A 23951-nucleotide genomic window follows, 5' to 3' on the forward strand; every position below is an offset into this window, starting at 1 on the left:
TGAAGAAATGAAAGATGAAGGGGTAGGCTTATTTGTTGTTTCTCTCATGTTTCAGTGCACACGTACCTTGCTAATTTATTCTGTTTAATCCCGTCACGTTTAATGATCCACCTGTGTAGGTAGGAAGGAAGTGGTGTCAGTTGAGAGAGGAGAGGTCTACCTCCCACTCTTAGGCATCCATCCATTCCTTCCCTCACGTCATCCTTCCTCCTCCCACTCCTTCCCCATTGCCCCGCTCTCAGTTCCCAGCACCCTTCACCTATTAACCCTCCTCTCTCCTTCCTCCTCCGACATATAAAGACAGGTGTCTTAGGAATAGCCAAAACATTGATTTTTGACCATCTCCACCCCCACCCCCCAGCCCCCCAGCCCCCCACCCCCCCACCCCTTCCCCTGTATCTGTGTCATGGCTCAGAGCTGCTTTCATGTTGCCCCCGTCGTTACTGTTGGAGGTCACCCACGCTTGAAGCCCTCAGGGATCAATGGACATGCTACTATACAGTAAATATTCACTCCCGAGCTTGCCATGTGTCTGTAAACACGCATGCACACATTTGCACGCAGATACACTTGCACTTTGCACAGAGACCAAGGGTCACTGCTTGAGCTCGTCGTCACATTTACCCACCTCCATTTCCCGGGGTGTGAATGAGGAATCTGATTCTGGATAGGTGATTTCAATTCAATTCTCACCCACAGGATCTGTTTATGCTCCACCAGGGTGAAATATGCGATAGGTTGGTGACTGGCGTCACATCAAATGGACTGTTTTTATACTGCTTGTAACAACTCTTTATAGATTTTGTCAACTGTAGGAAATACAATAAACACATTTCAATCTTTTGCATTTTTTGGCTTTGGCGGACAGAGATGAGGAAGAGGCTGATGGGTAACAAATCAATGTATTATGCAGGCAGGCTGACCATGTGGTGCCTGACAGATTTATTTGTTGGCTGATAATAACCAGATATGAGCAGATATTGTTTATTTTCTTCATTAAAGGTTCAATTTATTTAATTATATTTGTGTTTTCTTTTTATTTATTAATATTTATAATAAAGTCGAAGATTTAACTATAAATCACATTTCTATCATCAGGGTTTGATAACAACATATCAGGAATCATAGCCAGGTTTTAAAAACATATTTGTTGGTATTGGAAATTGCTAATCCCTTATATCGGTATTGGCATAGGCCCTCAAACACCCATATCGTTCTGACTGTTGTACCACGTCAGATGTCGGAATCTGATGAAGATGTGTGTATTTTATGTACTCATATCTTTAAATGTCTTTCCTGATGTCTTCTAGGACCCATGTGTGTCCAATTTTAACCGACAGCTACTATGGTCTGTTGCAAGAAGAATATGTTTTATGACCTTGTGGATAAGTCAAAACATTTATATTGGCCTGGTGCACTTGTAAAAGGTGTGTTTTGAAAGATCACAAAAAAAGTCCACATCCTCAGAGGTGGCAGACAGAAATGTATTGAGCGGAATCTCTGCCCTTCAAATCAAGCACTGAAAAATTTAGATGAAATTTCAACAGCACGTGCTTTTCACCTGAGATACTATTCATGTGCTCGAAATAAAATTGTTTAGCCATTTTGCATATTTCACAGTTGACATTGGTGTTGCACAATTCAGAAATGAATTGCATTATATTTTTTGGTCAGAGTCGCAGAGCTCTTTGTGTGTCTGTGTGTGTGTTCTGTGTGTGAAAAGGGGAGGCTGGATTAACCAGTGCAGGATCTGTCATGGTGACATTTGTGTCCCCTGGCGGAGCAGCAGGGGTCCTCTTCACCTCTATAACCTTCAACTTACAGCCCCAACTCCCTTCAGGCTCCCTCTCACGTCCACCACACGCCCAGCACGTCTGAAGGGAGGGGCATACAGACACAAGAGAGAGTGAGGCAGGCACAGAGGTTGATATGTAGCGAAAGAAAGGTTTTGGAAGATGTAGAATAAATGCAGCATGTATAAGCACAGAGAGGAGAGGACATTACGCAGAAAAAAGGGGAAAAAACGAGAGGAGTAGATAAAAGTATAAAGACCGGAAAAGAGTAGCTAAATGAGTGGAGGGAAAATGTGGAGGTAGAGCAGAAAGAAAGGAGCCTGTAGAAGAGAGAGAAAGACTAACCATATAAATCATTGTATTTACCGGTAATATACAGCGTCATAATACATTTTCTGTTGAAAAAGGAGCCCACTGCTCCAGCTGTGAATTTGATCACTGCCGTCAGGATCGTGTGGAATGTGGAAAAAAGTTTTTCCTTTTGCACCTAAACCTTCTCCGTTTTCATTCCGCTGCACACCTGGGCAGTCTCTGCGGAGAGCCAACAGAGCTGTCAAAAGTTACTTACACTGGGTACAACAAGCCACCCCCCCATCTTCCCTCCTCTCTTCTGTACCTCCCGTCCATTCTCCTCTTCTTCTGTCCTGTATCATTGTCCGACAGCAGTTCCCATCCTCTCACCCAGTAAATCGGCATAAAATAGCCCTAACTTTGGCAGATCATAGGGTGGGGAGAAGGGGCAGGGGTGGTGGTGAGTGGAGTTGGGGAGTAGAGCTTTGAGCTCCGGCGCTTTTTTTTTCTCTTTCAAGATGGGGCCCATGAAATTATCCAACAGGATTATGTAAGCCATCATGGATTCTGCTGCGTCCTGTCATGCGTTGGTACATTGTATTACCCCCCCCCCCCCCCCCTCAGGCAGCCTGCCACTTTACAAGCTTCTCTACACACCAAGCCTTTGCATATCCTCTTTACTGCCCCTCTCCTCTGACTTTAAGCTGTTTATGTTCAGCTTTTTGAGCATATGCGTAGGTTAGGCTCACAGGCAGATATAACCCTTGTTAAAATGGTCATACAATAATCAACCTTCTGGTTTACACTTGTTGAACTCGCTTATTATTTTTTCTGCTGGAGTATCACTGCTATCAAAAGGTTTGTTACTCCCAGATAAAGAAGTCTGGTATGTTCATGAGCCTGTGGGCCTTTTGTGTGGCCGAGATGGTGAACCTTGCATGTGGGAGCACGTCTCTTCAAACCCTCGCTGTTCCTGCGGAGGTCACAGGGTGACCTTGGAGCTGTGGAAACCATGTTTACCAGAGACCCCTGTGTTCAGAATGTGGCTGGCTGGCTGCTTCCTTTCAACCACATTGTATAAGCTAGAGAAAAAACGAAGCATATATTATTATTTTTGGAACATTACTTTAAGAGAGATGTAAACAAGTTGCTTTCGTAGACTGGCTGGTTAAACAAATTGTTAAACAATTTCTTGCAGTTTGATATATTTATCCTAAGAATTTGTCAGTTCCTTCTTTATTATAATAGTGATAATACTAATTATAACTTTAGAGCACTTTTCAAGTCAAAGTATAAAGTGCTGCTTCTTTAGTGAACAGTACTCATCCAATAATATGAGAATGTCTGTTTATTTGCTGTTTGACATGTTTTTAGTATTAAAATAAAACATTGATAACATTTACGAGTGTGTTTGAGGCATATTCTTTTGATTAAAATCACCATTTACTGTAGATTAATCTGTTTCTGACTAATCAATTCATAATAAGTTATGTTAGTCATAACTGACATAACCGTTATTTTGCAATATCAGATAGATTGTTAATTTCCTGTCAATCTACAAATCGGTTCATCTACTTTGCAAATCCTGCAGCACTAATTTGTTTGCGGAAAAAAATATCACAAACCCCTTTACAACCCCTATTATAATAACAATAATAAACCTTTAGCGAAGCATTTGCCTCAATCCAGCAAATATCCAGGCTTGTATCAATGTACGAATAATTAAGCAAATAAACTCGAGTATATGTGCTGATGTGGCTTTCTTAAACGTGCATGATTTGGTGTATAATATAAGCTATCATATCTACACTGAGGATATAGATTTGCATATTTACAGCACATACAGCCGAGACACACTCTCTGTCTCTTGTCTTTCAATGTGTGCGCTCGCTCGCTCGCTCGCTTTCCGTGTGTGTGTGCGTGCACAGACTCGAAGCAGCCACCCTTGCCCCCACCCCTCTCATTAATATGTATGTGTTCTGAGGCAGCTAGCGAAGACGATGTGTTTCTCACCAGCTGATTAATGCTGTCTGTCAATTACCTCTAGATCCAACCGTGCTGTGGAGCTTCCCCCAGGACCACACAGACCAGGTTGGAACACACTCTGCTTTTTCATACTTCTCTAACTCTCTCTCTCTCTCTCTCTTTTTCTCACTCGTTCCCAGTTACAGACAACCTCCACCTTCTCCTCCTCTCCCATCTCCCTTCCCTTTTCTAATGCCCTTACTCACCCTGCCATCCTGTGGTAACCTCCCCCAACACCTAACACCACCACTACCACCACCACTCTCCTCCTCATTCCTATCTCTGCTTCCTCTCCATCTCTCTCGCTCTCTGGCTCCCTCTCTCCTCCTCCTCCTCCTCCTCCTCCCCTCTCTCTCTCTCTCTCTCTCTCTCTCTCTCTCTCTCATTGTACGTCTGTTGCTGGTAATGAAAAGCAGTGAGCAGGTCTTCAATAACCGACGAATCAGTAATTATCATGCAACCGTGACAGGAATGCACACCTCTGTTTTCCCCTTTCTCTCTCTTTCTGTCTCTCTCTTTTTGTATCTCTTGCTTTTTCTCTCATTGTCCTACTCTGCTTGCTTCCTTTTGTTTCACATTCACAGTATTATCGGATTCATTTTCAATCTGAAAGCAGCAGTTTTGCAGCACGTTATGTTACGGCACTCTGTTCCCGCTAAACTAAATTCTGCCAGGTTTTCTATACATGCATATATTGTATCACCTAGTTATCTATATGGCTGAAGAATTAAGTTTTTTAATGAGGACATTGTTTAAAAGATAATTGCAGTATTTTACAGCTTCAACTGCAATCTATTATAATAACACTGTACTCACCAAAGAAATGGAACATGGTGAAATTGCTGCACTTAAATATGAATGTGCAAATAACACGAGCAGTCAGATTGTTAACAATCACAGGTTGTAAACAAGCAAACAGTTTACAACATGTCAGATAATGTAATCTACTTAGTTTTGAGGTGAAATAGAAATGAAGTCTCTGCAAATTGCCTCTCAGAAATGCCAACTGTGGGTATATACAGTAGAGGTCAATGGTTAAGCAGATATTCTGCCTGCAACCTGCAATGGATGACACTTGTTCAGTCACTTTGCGGCCAATGCAAATCATGGCCTTGCATCCCAGTTCCGTTTCCAGGTAATGAGGTAAACATAACGCTTGGTAATGAAACAATGTAAATAATTAAATGTAAAAAAATGTAAAATGTTTTACTTTTTGCATAAAGATGAGTTTAAAACCACAATTATATAATTAATTATATAAGAATAAAAAAAAATACATAATGCGTTTGTTAATTGTTTGATTGCTTATGTTTACTGCTTGTCTGACGTCACTGTAGCTAACTTGATGAGTACCAAGTTAGCGCTTACAGAATTAGTCAAAACCACTGTTGTCATAAAGCTGAATCATTATCCAGTCGTAATCTTATCCACAGTCTTTGGGGGACAACACACTTTTTAAATTGGATTTGATATGCTTTTTATTTAAAAGACCTGCTCTTTACTCTTAGAAAAATACACAGTCTCAGCAGGGTGCCTTTGTTTTAATTTCTGGCTTCACCTTCAAAGCACCAACAGTCGAGATCCAACTTGATAAAAACAATCACACCGCCAATGTGTATTAATTTCTACGTCGTGCTTGTCACTATGTACTCTAAATAGATTAGACTGAATAATTCTCCTGTTGTTGCTCCAGCGTGTGGTGACACCATGACTCCTGCTCTCTGTTGCCGTGACTTCCCAGGCAGTGAATGTGTGTGTGTGATTTTTGTACCGACACTTACATTTGACAGAAGAAAAAAAACACAAGACGTGGAGCGAATTGTGTCTGTGCCAAGAGCAGCCACGAACAAAACGGGACCTGGAGCAAAATTACTGGACAGATGACTGCAACAGCCCACAAGGGAGAGAAGGGAAGAAATGCACAAGTAAAAAGAAAAGAAACAGAGTGAAAGACAACAATGTGCGTAGGCTAACTATTTCTTAACACAGCAGCCAAGCCAGTGAGTTTAAACAGCTCTCCTGCCTCTCTGATCCACTTTGAGGAATAAACGGGCTTGTAAAAAGATGCTTCAGGCAATGTCTGCCTGCCCCACAAGAACCAGAGCATGCTATCAGAGTAAGTGGTAGAGGGAGTGAGGGAACGAGAGTGTGAGCAAGAAATTACAGACTTACAGAGGTAGGCACAGGAAATGCTAGTGAAGGAAGACGAGTGAAAAGAGCAACTGAAACCAAGAGAGATGAAATGGGGGGGGAAATAGTGCAAACATAGTGTGTGTGTGTTGACATGAGCCTGTCTCATCCTTCTCCTCCAGCATGTCTTCTTTTTTAGCCCCCCCACCACCTCACTTTTCTTTCATTCTGTTGTCAACCAGATCGTTTGTGTGGATAAGATGGCCCTTAAGATGGCTAGTTAGCGTGCTGTGTACAGAGGGATTGGCCCTTTCCCCCATATACATAAAGGCTGTATTCACGGGCCTCATTACCAGGATTAGGGCTCCTTTCCTCCTTTGTGGGGCTGTAGGCTGGAGTCCTCTGTAGCCACGGTCTCCTGTCTCTTTCCGCGGCCCGAGCTGGCCAGCATATGGCAGCAGCAGCCAACAGTCTCTGTAGAGGGGCTCAGAGCTCAGAGCAAGGCCTCCTTTTGTTTAGGCCGTTATTGTTGCTCTGCGTAGTGACATTTGTAGGCCGTAGGATCGGGGTGGAGGGGTTAGTCTACCCCAGGGGAGAAGGGGAGAGAGAAGGAGACAGAAAAGCGAGAGAAAGAGAGGGATGGAAGGAGGGGGGAGAGGCGAAGACATGAAGACAGACAGGAGTGTGGATTATGGAAATATGAATTGATTTTTTTCTGTTCTGTGGTAGAATAGAAAGCTCAAAGGAGAACAGACTGCAGGCTGGCTGGCACGCCGGGGTGGTGCTGGGGAAATGTGAAGTGAGAGGCGCTTGCTCCCTCTCTCTCTCTCTCTCTCTCTCTCTCTCTCTCTCTCTCTCTCTCTCTCTCTCTCTCTCTCTCTCCCCTCTCCATTTCCTCTCTTTTCCCCCTCCTGCTCCCCCTATTCCTCCCTCAGCCCCAGAGACTCTTGATGCCCTGGTCATCTACAGATGCCACTTGGAAAGAGAGGGAGAGATGGAGGAGAGGGAGGGGAAGAGATGGAGAGAGAGAGAGGTGGCTAAAGCATATATTTGAATCACAAGAAGGTTTTTTTTTTTTCATTTTTTGCAAATGGAGCAGACAGATGGAAATCTGTCCGTTTCCTCTCAGATCTCATCCCAAAGTTGTGGAAAAACACAGTAGGCAGAACGCACACACACACACACACACACACACACACACACACACACACACACACACACACATACAGAGTAAATGATTCTGCCAGTTAATCCTAGCTAACCACAGTGTGATGCATATAAGGCCCACTTTTCTGTAGAGAACAGAGGATAATATGATAAACACTCAGCAAGTTCCACAAACGGACGGAAGACCAGTTGAAAACTTAGAGACTGTGGAAAAACTGTACAACTTTTAAAAATGAAAAACTTATTTTAATGCTTAGAGCCTCCAGCAATACATTGTTTATTTATTTAATGTTTTTGTTGTCATATACAGAATGTTCATGTCTTCCTGTTCTATATAATTAGTTTTGGTCTTTGGTTATATTAACAATGTCGAGAAGACCACATCAGGATCTACTCCTGCCAGCCAAGAGCTGAAACCTGAGGCTGCAGTGGACACACTCACTAAAACTGGTCAGTTCAAGACCTCGTCTGATGAATGAGGATTTCTGCTGAGGCTGCAGATGGTAGAATTTGGCATCAACAGCATGAATCCATGGACCCAACCAGCCATTTGTCAATAGTCGTGGGTGGCTGCAACAATGTAATGCTGTGTGGGATGTTTTCTTGGCCCTTAATACCAATCAATCATCAATTTACCAGCTTCTAATCGCCACTTCCAGCATGATAGTGAACCATTTCTTGCACATTCCTTTCTTACAGTTTAGAAGCAGCTTTCCTCCCTCAGTATAGTTGTATATCATACATGCACTCACATGCATACAACAAGAGATAATGTCTTTTTTGCTTTCTTGGCATATGTTATGGTTCATTTTGTTGAAACCTCTTATAGCTCCTAATCTTTCCCCCTATTTTTCACTCTCCTCTCTTGTCTTTTTCTTTCTCCGCTTTCATGACAGTTTTTCTATTTTTAAACTACCCTCCATTGCCTCAATATCCTTTCTATCACTTACTCCCTGCCTGTTTATCAACAGACACAAATGTATTTTTGTAGCAGTCTGGTTGTAGCATAATATCCAAAAAGAGATAAAGGAAAATTTGAATTATGAATAGATTTACTGCAAGGTCTAACTTAAGTTGATGTTAGGTCTCTATGGCCATTCCTAACATTTTAATAAGGAACCTTTGATATTCCTGCTGCATACTGCATCAAATTGACCATATAACATGCGGTTTTTCATTTATGCCAAGGCTACAGTAGCTATGATTTGATTCTAAAAGGAAATATCTTTGCTTTGATACACATGCGTTGCCATGTATAATTAATTGGTCATATTAAATGTATTCCAGGGCTTATGCTGTTCGCTTGTATTGTTTTTGAGCAGTTTTCTTGTGACTCCGTACATTGACAACGATGCAGTTTTTATTTGCAACTTTGACTGTCAAAGAAAATCCTGCTCACGTCTACTCAAAACCTCACTGTTTCATCGCTAGGACAGAAAGTGAGGTAGGGACAGAGAAAAAGAGAGACAGAAAGTCTCTCGAGGCTTCAACCTTTGTGAAGCCTCGTGTTGCTCTGACGCCATGCTCCATCAGGACAGGCTGCCTGGCATGTTGTGATTGGTGGCCGTAGCTCTGTAGACTGGCCCTGGGTAGGGGATGTATTGAGGGGACTCTTCGGAGGAGAGGTCAGGTGGGCGGCTGAGGGGCCCCGTGGTCTGAGGGATGGAGCTGGGGGACATGATTGGTGGTTTCAGCCCTGAGGGAGCTAAGTGTTGACCTTGGGGAGAGAAGTAGATAGTGGGTAGGAGTGGTGGTGGAGAAGTCAGTAGCAAGGGAGCAGAGATGCTAACTTGAAGACAATGACATGTGGCCCTATTGAGACCTTGTAGTGTAGAAATGTTGTTTAGGAGAAGAGGCAGAAGCAAACAAGAAATGGGAAGTGTTGGGGTTTGAAAAGAAATGTTTGACAAAAAGACAGTGAAGATAGAAGGAGGTGAAAAGGTCATGATATTGATGGGATAGGAAGATGAAGGGAAGGTGATAGACTTGTCGAATTAGGGTTAGGACGTGAAAAGTGAGTGGGTAAGTGTGGCAAGTTTGTGGGTTTCAATGTTGTGTTTTTCAGAGATGATGTGTAAATTTCACTGCCTCAAGGTCCTTACCCAGTCATTTTTGCAGCTTTTGACAAAGTGACACATTTAGGTGTGAAATGCAGGGAATTAGTAACATAGTAGATGATATAGTCAATGACATACTAATGCAGCACATTGTAAGGTTTATGTAGGCTGAGTGCAGTTGACGGAGGAAGGTAAATCTGTCAGACTACAGGCTTTTCACAAGGACAAAGCCGTCTTCCCCACCTGTCTTCCAAACAGATAGGAGACAGAAAAGGCGTGATGTTGCATGGTGAGCTGTGTGAGTGTTTTGTCAGCTCTTTGGCTGCTGCTGCAGCCAGTTATATGAAGCTGTAACAGCAAGGTGTAGGGAACTGAGAGATGAAAAAGATGGAAATTCATGCCTTTTTTGTTTACGTGTGGAGAAGTATAGGCCTGAATGTGTGCGCGAATGTGTGTATTTGTGTATTTTGTGTGTGTGATGTCTCAGTGTGACACGGGTTCTCGTCTTTCCCCTTCACTGCACCCTGACAGCAGTGTCAAACAAGGCCTCATATGATCTGTGTATGTCTTTGAGAATATGTGTGTGTATGTGTCTGGGTTGATCGTGTTTTTATTCTTCTTTCTAACCTCTTTCACCTCAGATCCCTGGGGTGTTCCAGGGGTCTTGCCTAATGGACAGTCTCGCCCCACTAAGCTGGCCTTTCTCTCGGGCACTGAGCTGGACGCCTAACTAGGGCCCTTTGTTGCTCATGGGTCCTGATTGCGCTGACCTCTGGGCTCGCTTCCTGGGAGAAGAAGGGTGGTGGAGAGGATAGAAGAGGAGAGCAGGGGAAGTGTTTTTACGCCCCGTTGCTCACATCTCTCCAGTATCGCCCAGTGACTGGTGAAAAGAAAGCAATGGTCTGTTTTGGCAGCGGTGTAAAAAAACGTTGGCTGCTTGTCTTACTCATGCTGCTGGTGGACAGTCATGGATTCAGCTACAGATGCATCCATCTCATAAGTACCTCAAGCCAACTGCTCTTTGGTATAAATATGAGCTTAGCTAGTTTCTACCTAGGCAATGAATCATCAGATTTTGCAATATAATCCCTCCATCCATCCATTATCATTATCACTTACGTTTGAGTCACCAATTCCAGCTGGCTTTGGGTGAGAAGTGAGATAACCCCTGGACAGGTCGCCAAAGTATCCCATGGCCAATTTATTAGGACAACTATATACACTCACATTCACACCTAAAGACAGTTTAGGGTCTAACCCCAATCAGCATGTCTTTAAGCTTTGGGAGGAGCCGAAGTACCTGGAGAAAACGTGTGTAGACACTCTGGGAACAACGATCTTATAATCAGGATCCAAAAAGGGAACCTTTGTGCTGTGAGGGGACATTGTTAACCGGTACAGTGCAAAATCCACTGAGGCATGTTAAAAGAGAGATTTATAGGAAATGCCATAGCATCCTTTAGCATTTGATTGGCAGTCACCAATCACCAATGTGTGAGCTCTTCTAAGACACGATTCCAGAGGCTTGCTGACATGTTGCCTCCTCCAATCAAATGACAAATGTAGCCAATCAGAGTGGACCAGACTTACTATTTCAGTTTCTCCTGGGGAAAGTGTGCAGTGTGTGAACCCCTGTCCCCAGCCAGTAAATAACTGCATGACTCCCAATCACAAGAGAGCGAGCCATGTTGTGTGAGCTGCACAGTGAACCGATGACTTTGAAAGTTGTGTAGTCTGAACTTGGCATAAGATGGGTAACTGGCGGTCATTCAAAAGATTCAAGTTTCTCACATTTCAGAATTGGAGCGCCGATGCTGGCACAGAGTGGCTGGGATGACCACAAAAAACAATAGATGAAGACAACCCTGCAAGAGAAAAACATTCAAGTTCAACCTAAACATGCACAGCTTTCATTCAAAGCACTCTTTGATTATCAGAGATTTAAAAAAAGAAAGTAACTGCTGTTGGGGCCTGTTTGAAAACATATAGCCTCAGTAAGGGAACAGAGATTTAGAATAGAGAACAGGGACATGTGGTAAAACACTCTTCCACTTTTTTTGTTTGGTAATGAAATATTGAATTCAACATCCATTTGTCAGAGCTGTGTTTTGCAATGAACATATGCTGACTGGACTTGTGTAAAGCTGCAGCACATATGCTCCCAAATGTATGTATATTTTATTTGAGAATGATGCCAAACTCTGTCAGTATCACGGCTGCAGTCACAGAGGAAGAAAGAGTGCATCTCCACTTGGAAACAGGTTGTCCGCCAGGAAGCTCACATTTACAGTATCACATGCCAGACTTACCCGAACCATACTCTGCCTTTGCCAACAAAGCTATCACACCTACTACGATGTGGCTTAATTGGCGTTCACTACCCCATGCATGGCACGACCGGCAGCCACCAGCCAGCGACAGAGATGGAAGCAATGGCAGAAGAAATAGGGTGTTGTGTAAAAGAGGAGAAGGATGGAGAGAGAGAGAGAGGGAGGGGAAGAGTAAAGGAGGAAGAGGAGCGTGCAGTGATGACCTGACCCTCTCTGCTAGATTCCATGTACATCTGTCAATGAGACGTCCATGGCCAAATGTTTAGGAGCCAGTGTTGCACTGCTGCCCCCCCCGCTGAGCGTCAATGTATACATTCTTTGTGTGTGCGTGTGTGTGTGCACGTGTGTGTGTGTGTGATGCCATGTGTTAGAGGCAGGCCCACATCAGGGTTCATACAGTCGAGCTAAGCCCAGTGGGAGCTGAAAGCTTAAAGAAGGAAATCCCCCCTGGCTGCTTTGCACACGCGCACACACTCGTACACTCCCTCTCTCTCGCTCTCTCTTGTGCTCTCTCTTGTGCTCTCTCACTCACCCCCTCTCTTGCTCTCTCTCACCCCCTCTCCCTCTTCTCCTGGCACTTCATTAATGAAGCCCATGCTTGTATGTTTGGGGCATATGCAGCTCTCTTGGCCCAACACTACAAGTGTGTGTGTGTGTGTGTGTGTGTGTGTGTGTGTGTGTGTGTGTGTGTGTGTTAGCGAGTGAGACATCTCCCCCTATCACATGGTAATATATTCAGTGGAAGATATCGGCAGAGACATAATACTGCCGCTCTCCCCTGTCTGAGCCCATCTGTGATATGTAGAAAGGACATCAGCAGGACAGGGTATTAGCACTGGAATAATGCACACTGTTATTGTTGATGCCACATACTTATTCGCCACGCAATATGCCCCCTCACCCCGTAACATAAATACACCCATTGTGGAGAAAGCAGAAAATAAATGAGTGCTATACAATGGATGACATGTGTACTACCCCACTGGAATGTTTTATTGGAGGTGACTCCAACAGCTGATAGATGGGGAACGAGTTTGGCACTGGACATTGGGGGTTAACACACATTTTTAAATTCAGTCTACATGTGCATTAAAGCCAGAGAAGGATGGAAACTTGTGACAGTTGATTTCCCAGTGATGTTTCCATTGAAGAGGTGGATATAGGTCTTAAAATGGAAACTTGTGCTATTGCGTTGTTCGCAAGAGGCCCAGCGTAGTCTTTATTTTGTCCTTGGTTTAGGCAGCTGTGATGTCCTCAAGGGTCCAGAGCTACACATTTGAAAATTACAAGTATTTTCAGCAAGGTTTCTTCTTGCTATAGAGGTGGCACATACACAAATGAATATAAGAACACATATACCTGTCAGGTGTTGTCATGAGCTTGAAGAGGCCAGAAGATTAGTCTGCCACCTTCAGCACCTCCTGAAGAAGAGCTCAGACTGTTGTCAACCAAAATAACCTCCGTCACCAGAGAAGCTCTGCATCTGAGGGGTCACCGTAACCCGAAACCTGCGTTGGGGATTAAAAAACATCCAGAAAGACAAAACTCCCTATTTCCCCATCTCCCTCTCGTCTCAGCCCGGGCACAGTGAGCAAGAATGTGAAAATGTAACGCCCCCGTGTCAATTTAAAAGTGCACCTCATCGGCTCCTATGCCCCTCCACCTCTCCCTTTCAACCCCCCCTCTCTCCATCTTCCCACTCTCAAGCAGCTCTGTTGCTTTGGTCCAGCTCTGAAGGCCGTTCTTATTACCGGCACAGAGCGCAGGTCAGAATGGCAAGCCGGCAGCATACTATTAAAGCCTAATGAAAGGAATCTCTGCAGGGTCTGGGGTCTGCAGCGGCCAGAGGAGGCTGTGCCTCTGCCCATTGTTCTGCTTCTCTCCTCACTATTCTGTAAAAAAATTTTTTTAAATATCCCATCTCTAAATCTGACTTCTTTTCTGTCTACCGTCTGTCACTGTCTTTGTCTCTCTCACTCATTTTCTGTCTTTTCCTTTGTCTTGTTCTCTCTCTTACTTCGCATCTGTTTCACTCTACCTGCATTTGAATCAGATGGTGTGTCTCAGATGACGTTTTCACTCTTCATTTGTCGAGTTGCCCATGAAATGAAGTTGTGTGCTCATGTAAGTGCACAGTTTAAGAAATAACATTTGTTTGTCCTGTGGAAATAATAAGACTTGTCTCACTCTTGCATGTTGTTCATTAAGGGCTTCGAAAGAAAGAGATGCTCACTTTTTTTAACATATGATTCAATTTGGCCACTCACGTACGCAAGAATCAAATTGATATAAACTGAAGATTAAGAAATTACTGTTTCCCCCCTCGACAGGAAGGTCTGAGGTTAGCTGTTATAGTGTTATCCTACAATAGAGTGTCTCTTTTGCGGACACATGAAGTCACATGAATTGGCATCATCAAAGTGAAGTGATATGTGTGTCCTTATAAGGTCAAACTGTTTTTAACTACAATATGACTCATGCAACACTTTCCAGGGACCAGCATGCCTGCATTTATTTCACGGCATTGTTTAGGAAGATGTAGTGGTAAACTTTATTGGAAGCAGAAGTTGCTGGTATAGATTGCTTGGTACTTATAAAGCACTGGGTTAATATGCTGTGGTCTATAACATGACAGGAGGATGTATGAAAAGTTAGTAATAGTACTATATTATTGGAACTATTTGGTTGTCTCAACAAGACAGAAACTGCTCATCATGTAATAGTTTGCAATGCTAACTTTATATTACAATTCCCAATGTTAATGTTTTGATTTTAGAATCTCTAGGAACTAAACATTAAATTCCCCCTGGTTTATTTTTTTGGTCTAGGTTATCATCTTTTCCACACATATACCTGACTAAGATTGAAGCAAAATATCGTTCCTCTTCATGGACCTTGGTGCAACACCGACCTGAGGATTGTAAACTCCACCAGTGGACCACTCCTTCCATCTCTCCTCTCTCTCACCCTCTGTCTTTCTTTATTCATTTCTGCACTCTTTGTCTCTGTCTTAATATATTTGTCTCTGTGTTTCTTTCAGTCTGCTCCTCTGTGTCTGTCCCTCTCATCGAAGCATCACTTTCAGTAACCTTTGGGTGTCTGGTGCTGTAGGTGGAGATTACTGAACAAACAGGAAGTTGCCAGGAAGTTGTTGATTACAGTATATTAGATCTAACTAACACTTCTTGTGAAAGCACTGATAATCATCTTCCGTTCAACAGTTAGCATGGTGCCAAAATAATTTATGAGTCATTTGAGTATGACTTTGTTTTTGTCAATTTTGAGCTCAGTTTTGATCCACGAGCCTACGAGCCTACCCAATCAAGGTTTCATACCATCATACATTTTTCTTCTGCATTATTTATTTTTTTCCTCTCTCTCTAAAACCAAGGCTCAGCTGTCCTTGTGCCTTTACACATTGCAAATGAATGCATATCCATGCAAATTCTTAAAAAAGAAAGGCTGAGAATTTGAATATTTTGCTTAAAGCTGCACCCAGGTCGACCCTGCCATTCGGCATTTGAAAGCAGTGTGTCTGTTTGAATACTGAGGATCTCTCTTTGTCATGTTCGCCAGAGGGGCTGGGTGAGCGAACCAGCACCGGCAGGATGGGCAGAGATCGGCTGGCTAGCTGCACACAGACAGACTAATTGGGAAAAGGGGGGCGGAAGGGGGGGCGAGGGGTGTTGGTAAGGGTGAGGAAAAGGTGGGGTGTGCAGGAAGGGGGGAATCTAAGATGACGACAGGGGGTTTAGGAGGGAGGTGAAAGAGGACGGAGAATGGGGGGATGCAGGGAAGGAAGAGAGGAGGTGATGAAGAGGGCACGAGAGCGTGCGGGAGGAAGAGGTGAAGAAAGGGTGAGTGGAGACACTGTGGTTTCCAGTGCTGATGTGTTAGTAGCCCTGCTGACTATGTCATTATGCTGTTGAAGCACTGGCTGGATGTTCAGGGTCCCTGCCTGCTGCAAACCGCTGTATCCTCAAACTGTACTTGACTCAAATGGATGAGAAAGCTTTGCATATATATATATATATATATGTGTGTGTGTGTGTGTGTGTGTGTGTGTTGGTGTAACAAGGTTTTTTTTTTATTATTCTATTTCTTAAAATATGTGGCCTGCAGCTTTCACAGCTGAAGGTAAAAATAAACAGGTTGATAGTGATAAACCAAATGTCTTTATATAGTATATATTGTGGTCTTCCTGTGTAGTTTAAAGAATTAAAAGTAAAGAACATGGACTTTATATAAAGATGTAAGACACATCTCCACTTTCTCCCACTAAGCCAAAAAACCCTGCTACCATCTTGCTCGTTTGGAGCAACAGTCTGCGCAGTAGCCCTCGAGGTGGATGGAACCAATGTGTCAAGGTCCCATCGATACAAACGCTCAACCCATCACGAGAATCTCAGTCTCATGACATTTCACCCGATTTCTATGGCATCACATAACTCATTTAATCAAAACTTAAAGAGAAATGAAACATAACACTTGAACAAACCCACTAACAGGTTTCCATTTGAATGCTTTGGCTTCATCTATGGGGAGCGGCCATGTTGTCCATCTTTATGTGCTATGGGGCAGAAGCATTGAGGCCTGGACTCTTTGTTGCTTGATGGGTCATTTTTTAGACCATGTGGTGTCATCCTCTTTAACTTTTTTCTGCCAAGGTAACTTATCTTACTACAGTTTCATATTTGACCCACTTTTTATTAAGTATGCAGCAATAAACTTAGATAAGAATTCCATATTTTGTGTCACGATTATGGGTTTACAGACATTAACCTTAAATTATTTACATTACGGTCATGAAGTTGTTAAATTTAGATCAACAAAATTCCTGGTTTGATACCCAAGTCCCCTGATGTGACTATAAATTGTCGTACAGATGCACAGATGTGAAGCTTACTGTGCCATTAAAGATGTTTGAATTTGTTTTACTACCTTCCCCAGGTTTAATTGATTCCCATTCATTTCCATATGCTATTAAAAATGTACTTACAAAGACTTAACTCAAGTCAGGTAATTCATTGCAGTGAACATCTTGTCCGCATTATTCAGAATTGTGATATTTTCTGTGGTAATGCAGTGCAGGCCTTTAAAATCAGACTGCACTTACAACTGCATTACCAGGAAATAATAAATTAACTTTGACAAAAAAAAATAAAAGTGGACACAATGTACACTGTGATGGATTATACAGTGAAAAAGACATTCAGACATATAGCTGACAGCTGACAGTAATGTAAAGTACATGTGAATTGTAGTAATAGGCTAACACATGTATGCAAAAACACGGATAATAGTCCTTTACAAAAATCTGCTTCTAATATTATATATACCAGTGGTGCATTTACAAATTTGCCTGACACCAGCCTCCATTGCTCCTAAAACTACATCCTGTATAAGGGGCTCTGGGGCCCCGGCTGCACTGAACTAGGTTGAGTTACACTGGGTAGCTAGCTAGATTGATCTGGCTGCAGTATCCAGGGGAATATAAAGCAGGGCAGGGGCTTAAAGTCTGAGTCCCCCCAGGGAGGAGTCCTCACTGCATGGGGAGAGGGGCATGAACTGAGCTGCTTTACCCCCCCCCCATCCCTCCCTCCCTCCTTCTGCCGTTCTGTCCGTCCACTGAATGTCTTCTCCGTCTCTGCCTTCCTTATGACATTCCCTCCTGTCAGTCTCTCAGTCTGCCTCCATCTTTTCCTTCTCCTTGTATTTTATTACTCTCAGCATTAAATTGCCCTTTTACTCCGTCCACACTCCTTCCCTCCTTTCATCCACATTTTCTCTACAACACTCCTCTGTCTCTCTCTCTCTCCTCTGTATTTGCAAGCATATGGGAAAGTGAATATTGCTCATGAAGTTCACACCCAAAATGAAACACCATCAGGGCTGGTGCTGAGTTCAGTATTTAATCTGCCTATAAGGGACACATCTTTTTTTAAAACTGGTTAACATCATTCTGTCCATTCTATGATCTTAAAAGCTGCTTTTCCCCCTTTATAGTGATGGTGAGTGGCCAAGAGGGGAGGTGCATGTGTATGTGTGTTCGAAACAGTCAAGCTGAGCCCACACAGTATGATCTATCACGTGTCAAATCCCCCCAGTGCCTGCTGTGTGCCTCAACCATATATAGCTTAACCTGCTACGATTACTTCTAAAAGAATCAGGGTACAGCAGGAATAAAAGTGAAGTTTAGGCCTGTTTTTTTAAGAGTAGAAAAGCGAGAGTGTTGCGGCGTGCTGCAAAGTTAGCTGCTCCTCCCTGCTGAATCGTGCTATTCTGCTGGGGCATGGCGCAAAGCTTGAGTGTGGTGCTGCTGTGTGCTGTTGTAGTGTTGTGGTGCCGTGATAGCAGGATCGTCCGCTGGGGGAACCCAGAGCGTTCTGTCTCACTGAGTGATACCCCTGTCTCCACTCACGATAAACAGCACGCACAAACTCTCTCACATACACATACACCAGTGTCTGCCAAGCCCAACCTAGCAGCAGATTCCTCCCTCACCCCCACCCCACCCCACCACACAAAGCTGCAAATATATTAGCTGCCTCTTTTCCTTTTGTCTTGAGAAAATGGCAAGCAGGGTGTGTGTATGCATCTGCGTGTGTGGTAGTGGTGGGGTCCTTGCTGTACACTGTGGTGGAACACCCCCTTTATGCCATTCCAGTTAAGATATCCCCATGGTATTTGGCCAAGGCATGGAGAGAGGGAAGCAGAAACTGAGCTTCAGATGTGTAAGAGAACCGGTAAAGGCTCATTTATGCTCATCGTTATTTATATATATATATAGATACGAATCCAGATGGCGCCATCTCTCAGTTCATTTTGTCCATATTTATGCACCTTGTTTATGTCAAGATATGACAATAGAACACAACACCAATTCTGTAAAAATTCCGAACATTGCAAACCAAAGTTCCACCTTTTTTAAACTACAAACGTCTACACGTGGTACATTTTTACGACCTCCTCCACCGCTGCCATGTTTGCCGCGGCCACAAACTGGAAGTAGACGGGCAGTTCCATTGTTTGAAACGTATTTATTCATTTTAAAGGGAGCATAAATGAGCCTTAATGCAGGTTTTATGTGGGGAACAGAAAGTAGACTGACACATGAGGAAAAGAGCGATTTTGTTTCTTTGATTTGAACAGAGAGAAGGTGTTGGACCAGAAATGCATTTTAGATCAGTATAAGTGGTTGATTCATCCAAATTACAAAATAAAATCATACTCACTCCCTTACCACTTTTGGTGCTGTATATAGTCATGCATATCGTTTTGGTTTTACTTGAGGTATTTTAACGTTTTGAGATATTAGTCCCTGTGGTCTCTTTTTAAATACAACCACCTTCTGCCAGAGACATAGACCCAATAAAAGTGTTTGACAGTAAAGTCTGTGGATTAGCCAGAGTAAAGGAGATTCCAAAAAATTGCTCATAAAATTTAGTTTTCAACTCTCTAGTAAATTTATTTCTGTCCTGACTCACTTTTGTTGGGATGGAGGCAGACATAAAAACCATGAGCAGAACACAAAACTATTTGCATGGCTAGATTACTCAAATTTTCTTTGTGGCATTTTTCTGGTAGTTTGGGTGAACTAACCTTTTAACACTCTAACAACATGTGTTGCATTACACATTTCATTTGACAGTGTTCTGCAGACTGAGAGATTTTTTACCATGTTAGCAATGGTTCTTCAGCAGGTTCCCTTCAAAGCTTTTATAGATTTTCAATAGTACAACATAACAGTTAGTGGTTAAATAACAAGGCCCCATTGCATCATCAGTGTCATCGCATTGATCCTAGTAATATTTGAACAGAAATGATTTGACAATCAATCAGACGCATATGGAAGCCTGAGTCCCCCTCCAGTAGTGTGTACAGCGCTGTATTCGGTTTGCTGCGTGACTTCTTTTCAATAAAGTTGAAAAACCAAACATAAAAAAATGTGAACTGAATTTCTTTAGGTTTTCGAAATATTGCAATTTGAAATTTTTGGGACATTTTGTAGAGTAAAAAAATCGTCACCTGATTATTAAAAAATTGCAGCCACAAGATCTGTCTCTCAAGCCTCAGCCATTGAGTCTCTTAAAGGACTAGAGACAGTAGATCGAAAATGTCTGTAGATTGTATGTCGTCAGTATATCTGAGGCAGATATGTACATGTGGTGCTTAGAATGTAAAAAAAAAAAAAATATATATATATACAGAAGATGTCTGTGGTGTCAGTGACACATTACACACATACAAACACATCACTTCCCATTGGTCCTGTATGAGATCAGAGTCCCTACAGCCCCTCGACTGTCACTCAAACACAGATACCTGATGTGGGCGGGGCTGCGACAACTCTCAAATCTGGCAAGTCAAATGTTTTTATTTGTCGGGAAGGCAAGTGCCCGTGTGTGTGTGTGTGTGTGTGTGTGTGTGTGTGAGCGTGTGTTTGGGTTTGTGTGCCATATGCAGTGCACCAGGGAGGGCTCGCTGGAACATATTGGTGTGCGTACATGGTGGTTAATAATAGTAGCAAACGCATGCAGCGATGGCAGCTCTGATGTGTGTGACAGTTTTACAGCCGCACACGCCGAGACACAGACACACACACACACACACACACACACACACACACACACACACACACACACACACACACACACACACACACACACACTCCCACAGCAGAGACGGAGACCTCCTCTGCCACAGAGCCCTCCATCTTTGTTGAGTTCTCAATTTTATCACAGATCCTCATAAGTAAAAACAACCACTTCCCACCCGCCCTGCCTCGCCTCCCGCCCCTCCCATACACCCCATATGTGGGAACGTGCACACAAACATATAGCGGAGCCAAACTCAGCCACCCACACACACACATATCTACACAAAACACATACAAATGTACGTCTAACCATCCTCTCACATTGAAAACACAAAGTCCTTGAAGCAGGCACTCACATACTGTACATCACACACTCAAACGCACACATACATATACACCCTCCCCCCCCCGTCGTGGCTCATTGTTGCTGTAGCCTGCTTGTCTGTTGTGATGGTTGTGTTGTGTTGGGGTGGCAGCTTTACGTTTTTGATAAGGAGGGGCAGGGGATTCAGTGACTGCTCCCCACGGCGAGGTCTTAGCAACAGTCGGCAGCAGCAGACACCCAACCTGTCGTCCAGATCAGTCTCTGGGGGAGGCAGAGAGAGGGGGGGGGGGTGTTGGGGGGCTAGTGGAGCATCTCTCTCAGCTTGGTCATCTCCAGTCAGAAAGAAGAGACAGACCTTGGGTTCAGCAGCCAAGCTTGGCAGGCAAACGAAAGAGAAAAGAGGTGGACGGCAGGAGAGGCCAGAGCATAGCAAAAGAGCCATCCAGTCCCCAGGATTAGTCAGTGAGTTTGGCAGAGCCTGGCCAGGACTGAGAGAGAGAAAGGTAGTAGAGAGACAGACGGCAAAAAGGACCTGGTGCCCGGCGTCTATTCAGAGCCAGCGAGACGAGGAGCCACAGACAGAGCTGGGACCTGGTGCTCGGTGGCTGCGTGGCTGGTCTGGAGTGGCTCACCCATATGGTGCTCCGCTCTGTTCCTGCTCCCTGTCTAAATCCATATGCCGCTGGTGGAAAGGTGCCCCTCTCTCCCCTCCTCCCCTCCCACCTCGCTTGAAGAGCATGCAGACCCTCACCCTCCCCACAACCTCCCCCTCAAACCACAGGGGAGGTGTTGGGAGGTGAAGCCCTAAAGGCTTGCCCCCCCCCCCCCCCGTCGCTCCTACCTCTTAACCCCTCAGAGCTGCTTAGCCCATTGTCACTACAATCTGCCACCATAGCCTTGGTGTTGTGCCCCCCCCCCCCCCCCTCTCTTTGCCTCTCTCCCTCTTTCTTTTTCTCTCTCTCTCTTCCTTCATCTTTTCATCTCCTCTTGGCACCCGATAATCGATGAACTTATTAACTGCTAATTATTCAAGCTGTGGATCGAGGATCCCTCCCCACCCTTGAAAAAGGGGAGCCTTTCCACTCTGTTCTACCAAATGAAGTGGTTTATATTGCCCATTCATTTGGATTAAGTGCATTTAGGCTGCAGTGTTTAGGATGTTAGGACTTTGTCAGATTTTTATCAGCAGCATTTAGCATTCATCCTCATTTTGTTCAGCCAGTTGTGCAGCCCCTCAGCAGAAGCCCAAGAGATTTGTAAATGCACGGTTTTTATTTGGATATGTGTTTCTCACTAAAAGGTTGTGTTCTCTCTGTTCTGGTTTCTCAGGAGGTCATTCAGACGATACCAAAGTTCTGCTTTCCTTTTGACGTGGAAAGGTACGATTCCTCTCTTTCTCCAGTTCCGTATTTTTTCTGAACTGGGGCTCCTTGTCACCTACACACACACACACACACACACACACACACACACACACACAATCCCTCCTCTGACAAACATACACACACACATGCATTTAACACATATAAAGGAGGATCTGTGTGTTTTGCATCTCTTGTTTTATGAACTGTAACATTACCATCATTCATTGGATCTGCCAACATGACTATTGACTATGACTCTCAAACTTTAATGATGAGTGTGTTCATTATTACAAGTGGCCTTTCTGGATGTAAACGCCCGAAAATGTCCCTTTATAAATTTATTTTAGCAAAAACATCACAGCTGTATTCGAAACATCCCCCGAAATCTAAACACTGTGCTGTCGAGGACACATGTTAATGATAACGACGAGTGACCAGCCCACTTACACATGTCATTCACAGCACTGTGTTTACGAGACCGTGCATGTGACAGAATCCAGAATATGACGGAGTGTGTATCTTTCTACATTTTTAGTCTAGTCAGGCCAGCAGCTCTCTGAAAAGTACCGGGCTCATATTTTCAGCATGGAAAATTACATGTTAAAATTCCCATTGTAAAGATGGGGGGGGTGGGAGTGGGAGGGGGGGGTGAAAGGGGAGGAGGCCCATACAGTCTTTTACTGAAGCTGAGCTGCTGCCATCTAGTGGTGAAGGGGTGCAGGGAGTTTCTCTGGAATTCACCTTGAGGTTAGAAAAGCTCTTTACAGCTTTTCAATACTAGAAATGTGTGACATCAGATTTGGACCCTGAATGGAAATTTCTCTGATGGTGAGAGAGAAAAGAAAGAAAGAATTTCTGATCCAGGCCCTAAATTGTGTTGAGATATACTGTCTTTTAAATGTGAGGTTTCATAGATTTTCTTTAACCTCATTCTGTGTGTGTGTGTGTGTGTGTGTGTGTGTGTGTGTGTGTGTGTGTGTGTCCGTGTGTGTGTGTGTGTGTGTGTGTGTCCGTGTGTGTGTGTGTGTGTGTCCGTGTGTGTGTGTGTGTCCTTTGCGTCTGGTCCCAGGATACACCACAGTCAGGTTGGGCAGAACTTCACCTTTGTGCTTACGGACATCGACAGCAAGCAGAGGTTTGGTTTTTGCCGTCTCACTCAAGGCTGCCGGGTCTGCATATGTCTGCTAAGGTAGTGCACGTGCACACTCACACAGAGACACACCCACACACGCATGCACGCACAGACACACACCACCACCACCACCAGTCCCTCTCCCAGCTTTACCTTTTTTTGAGGAACTCTTTTTTTTTTCTTCCAGAATCATTCTGTCCTAATGTACTGAGACTCATTGCAGTCTTTAACATGTCACCCATTTTTTTTTTAAAGGAATAAACGTATTCGATCAATTAAACAAATGTCAAAATAGAGACAACAGAAAGTCCCAGGAACTAATATGTCTTTTACAAATGCAAACATTTAAAGTTAGCCTTTCACATTTTACTTTCTAAATCAGAATCCAGTGAATATGTGAAACAAGACCTTGTTCAAACACCAGTGTCTTTACTTCAAATCACTGGACTGTTTTGCCCTTTTTCAAATGATCAACATATTAGTGTCAGAACCAGGTTCTTTAATATCTGCATTTATTTCTCAAGTGTGATGGGGAAACATTTTTTTTTTTCACACAACTTGGAAGTCTATAGAGCTTTTTGAGACAACATTTCCATTCATTCTCACGCTTCACACTGAGCTGCACTATGCCAGAATAACAAATTTATATTCTCATCTGCCCACACAAATATGTTAGTGGTGTGCCTATAATTATCCAAAAGTTTAGCAGTTTTTTGATATTTCACAGGTGGATTTATC

The 23951-nt window shown here is 43.5% G+C and overlaps 1 protein-coding gene across 8 annotated transcripts in view; it reads left to right on the plus strand.

The window, feature by feature from the left end:
• dennd1b (DENN/MADD domain containing 1B) overlaps positions 1-23951 on the plus strand; it is a 100805-nt gene that overhangs the window by 17124 nt on the left and 59730 nt on the right. For all 8 annotated transcript variants that reach the window (XM_069521760.1, XM_069521756.1, XM_069521761.1 and 5 more), the window contains exons 3-5: positions 4132-4175; positions 22047-22096; positions 23151-23270. In XM_069521760.1, coding sequence (XP_069377861.1) covers positions 4132-4175; positions 22047-22096; positions 23151-23270 — 214 coding nt within the window. The remainder of the gene's footprint in view (positions 1-4131; positions 4176-22046; positions 22097-23150; positions 23271-23951) is intronic.

The sequence above is a fragment of the Paralichthys olivaceus genome, chromosome 3 (genome assembly GCF_024713975.1).
Source record: "Paralichthys olivaceus isolate ysfri-2021 chromosome 3, ASM2471397v2, whole genome shotgun sequence".
Taxonomy (NCBI): domain Eukaryota; kingdom Metazoa; phylum Chordata; class Actinopteri; order Pleuronectiformes; family Paralichthyidae; genus Paralichthys; species Paralichthys olivaceus.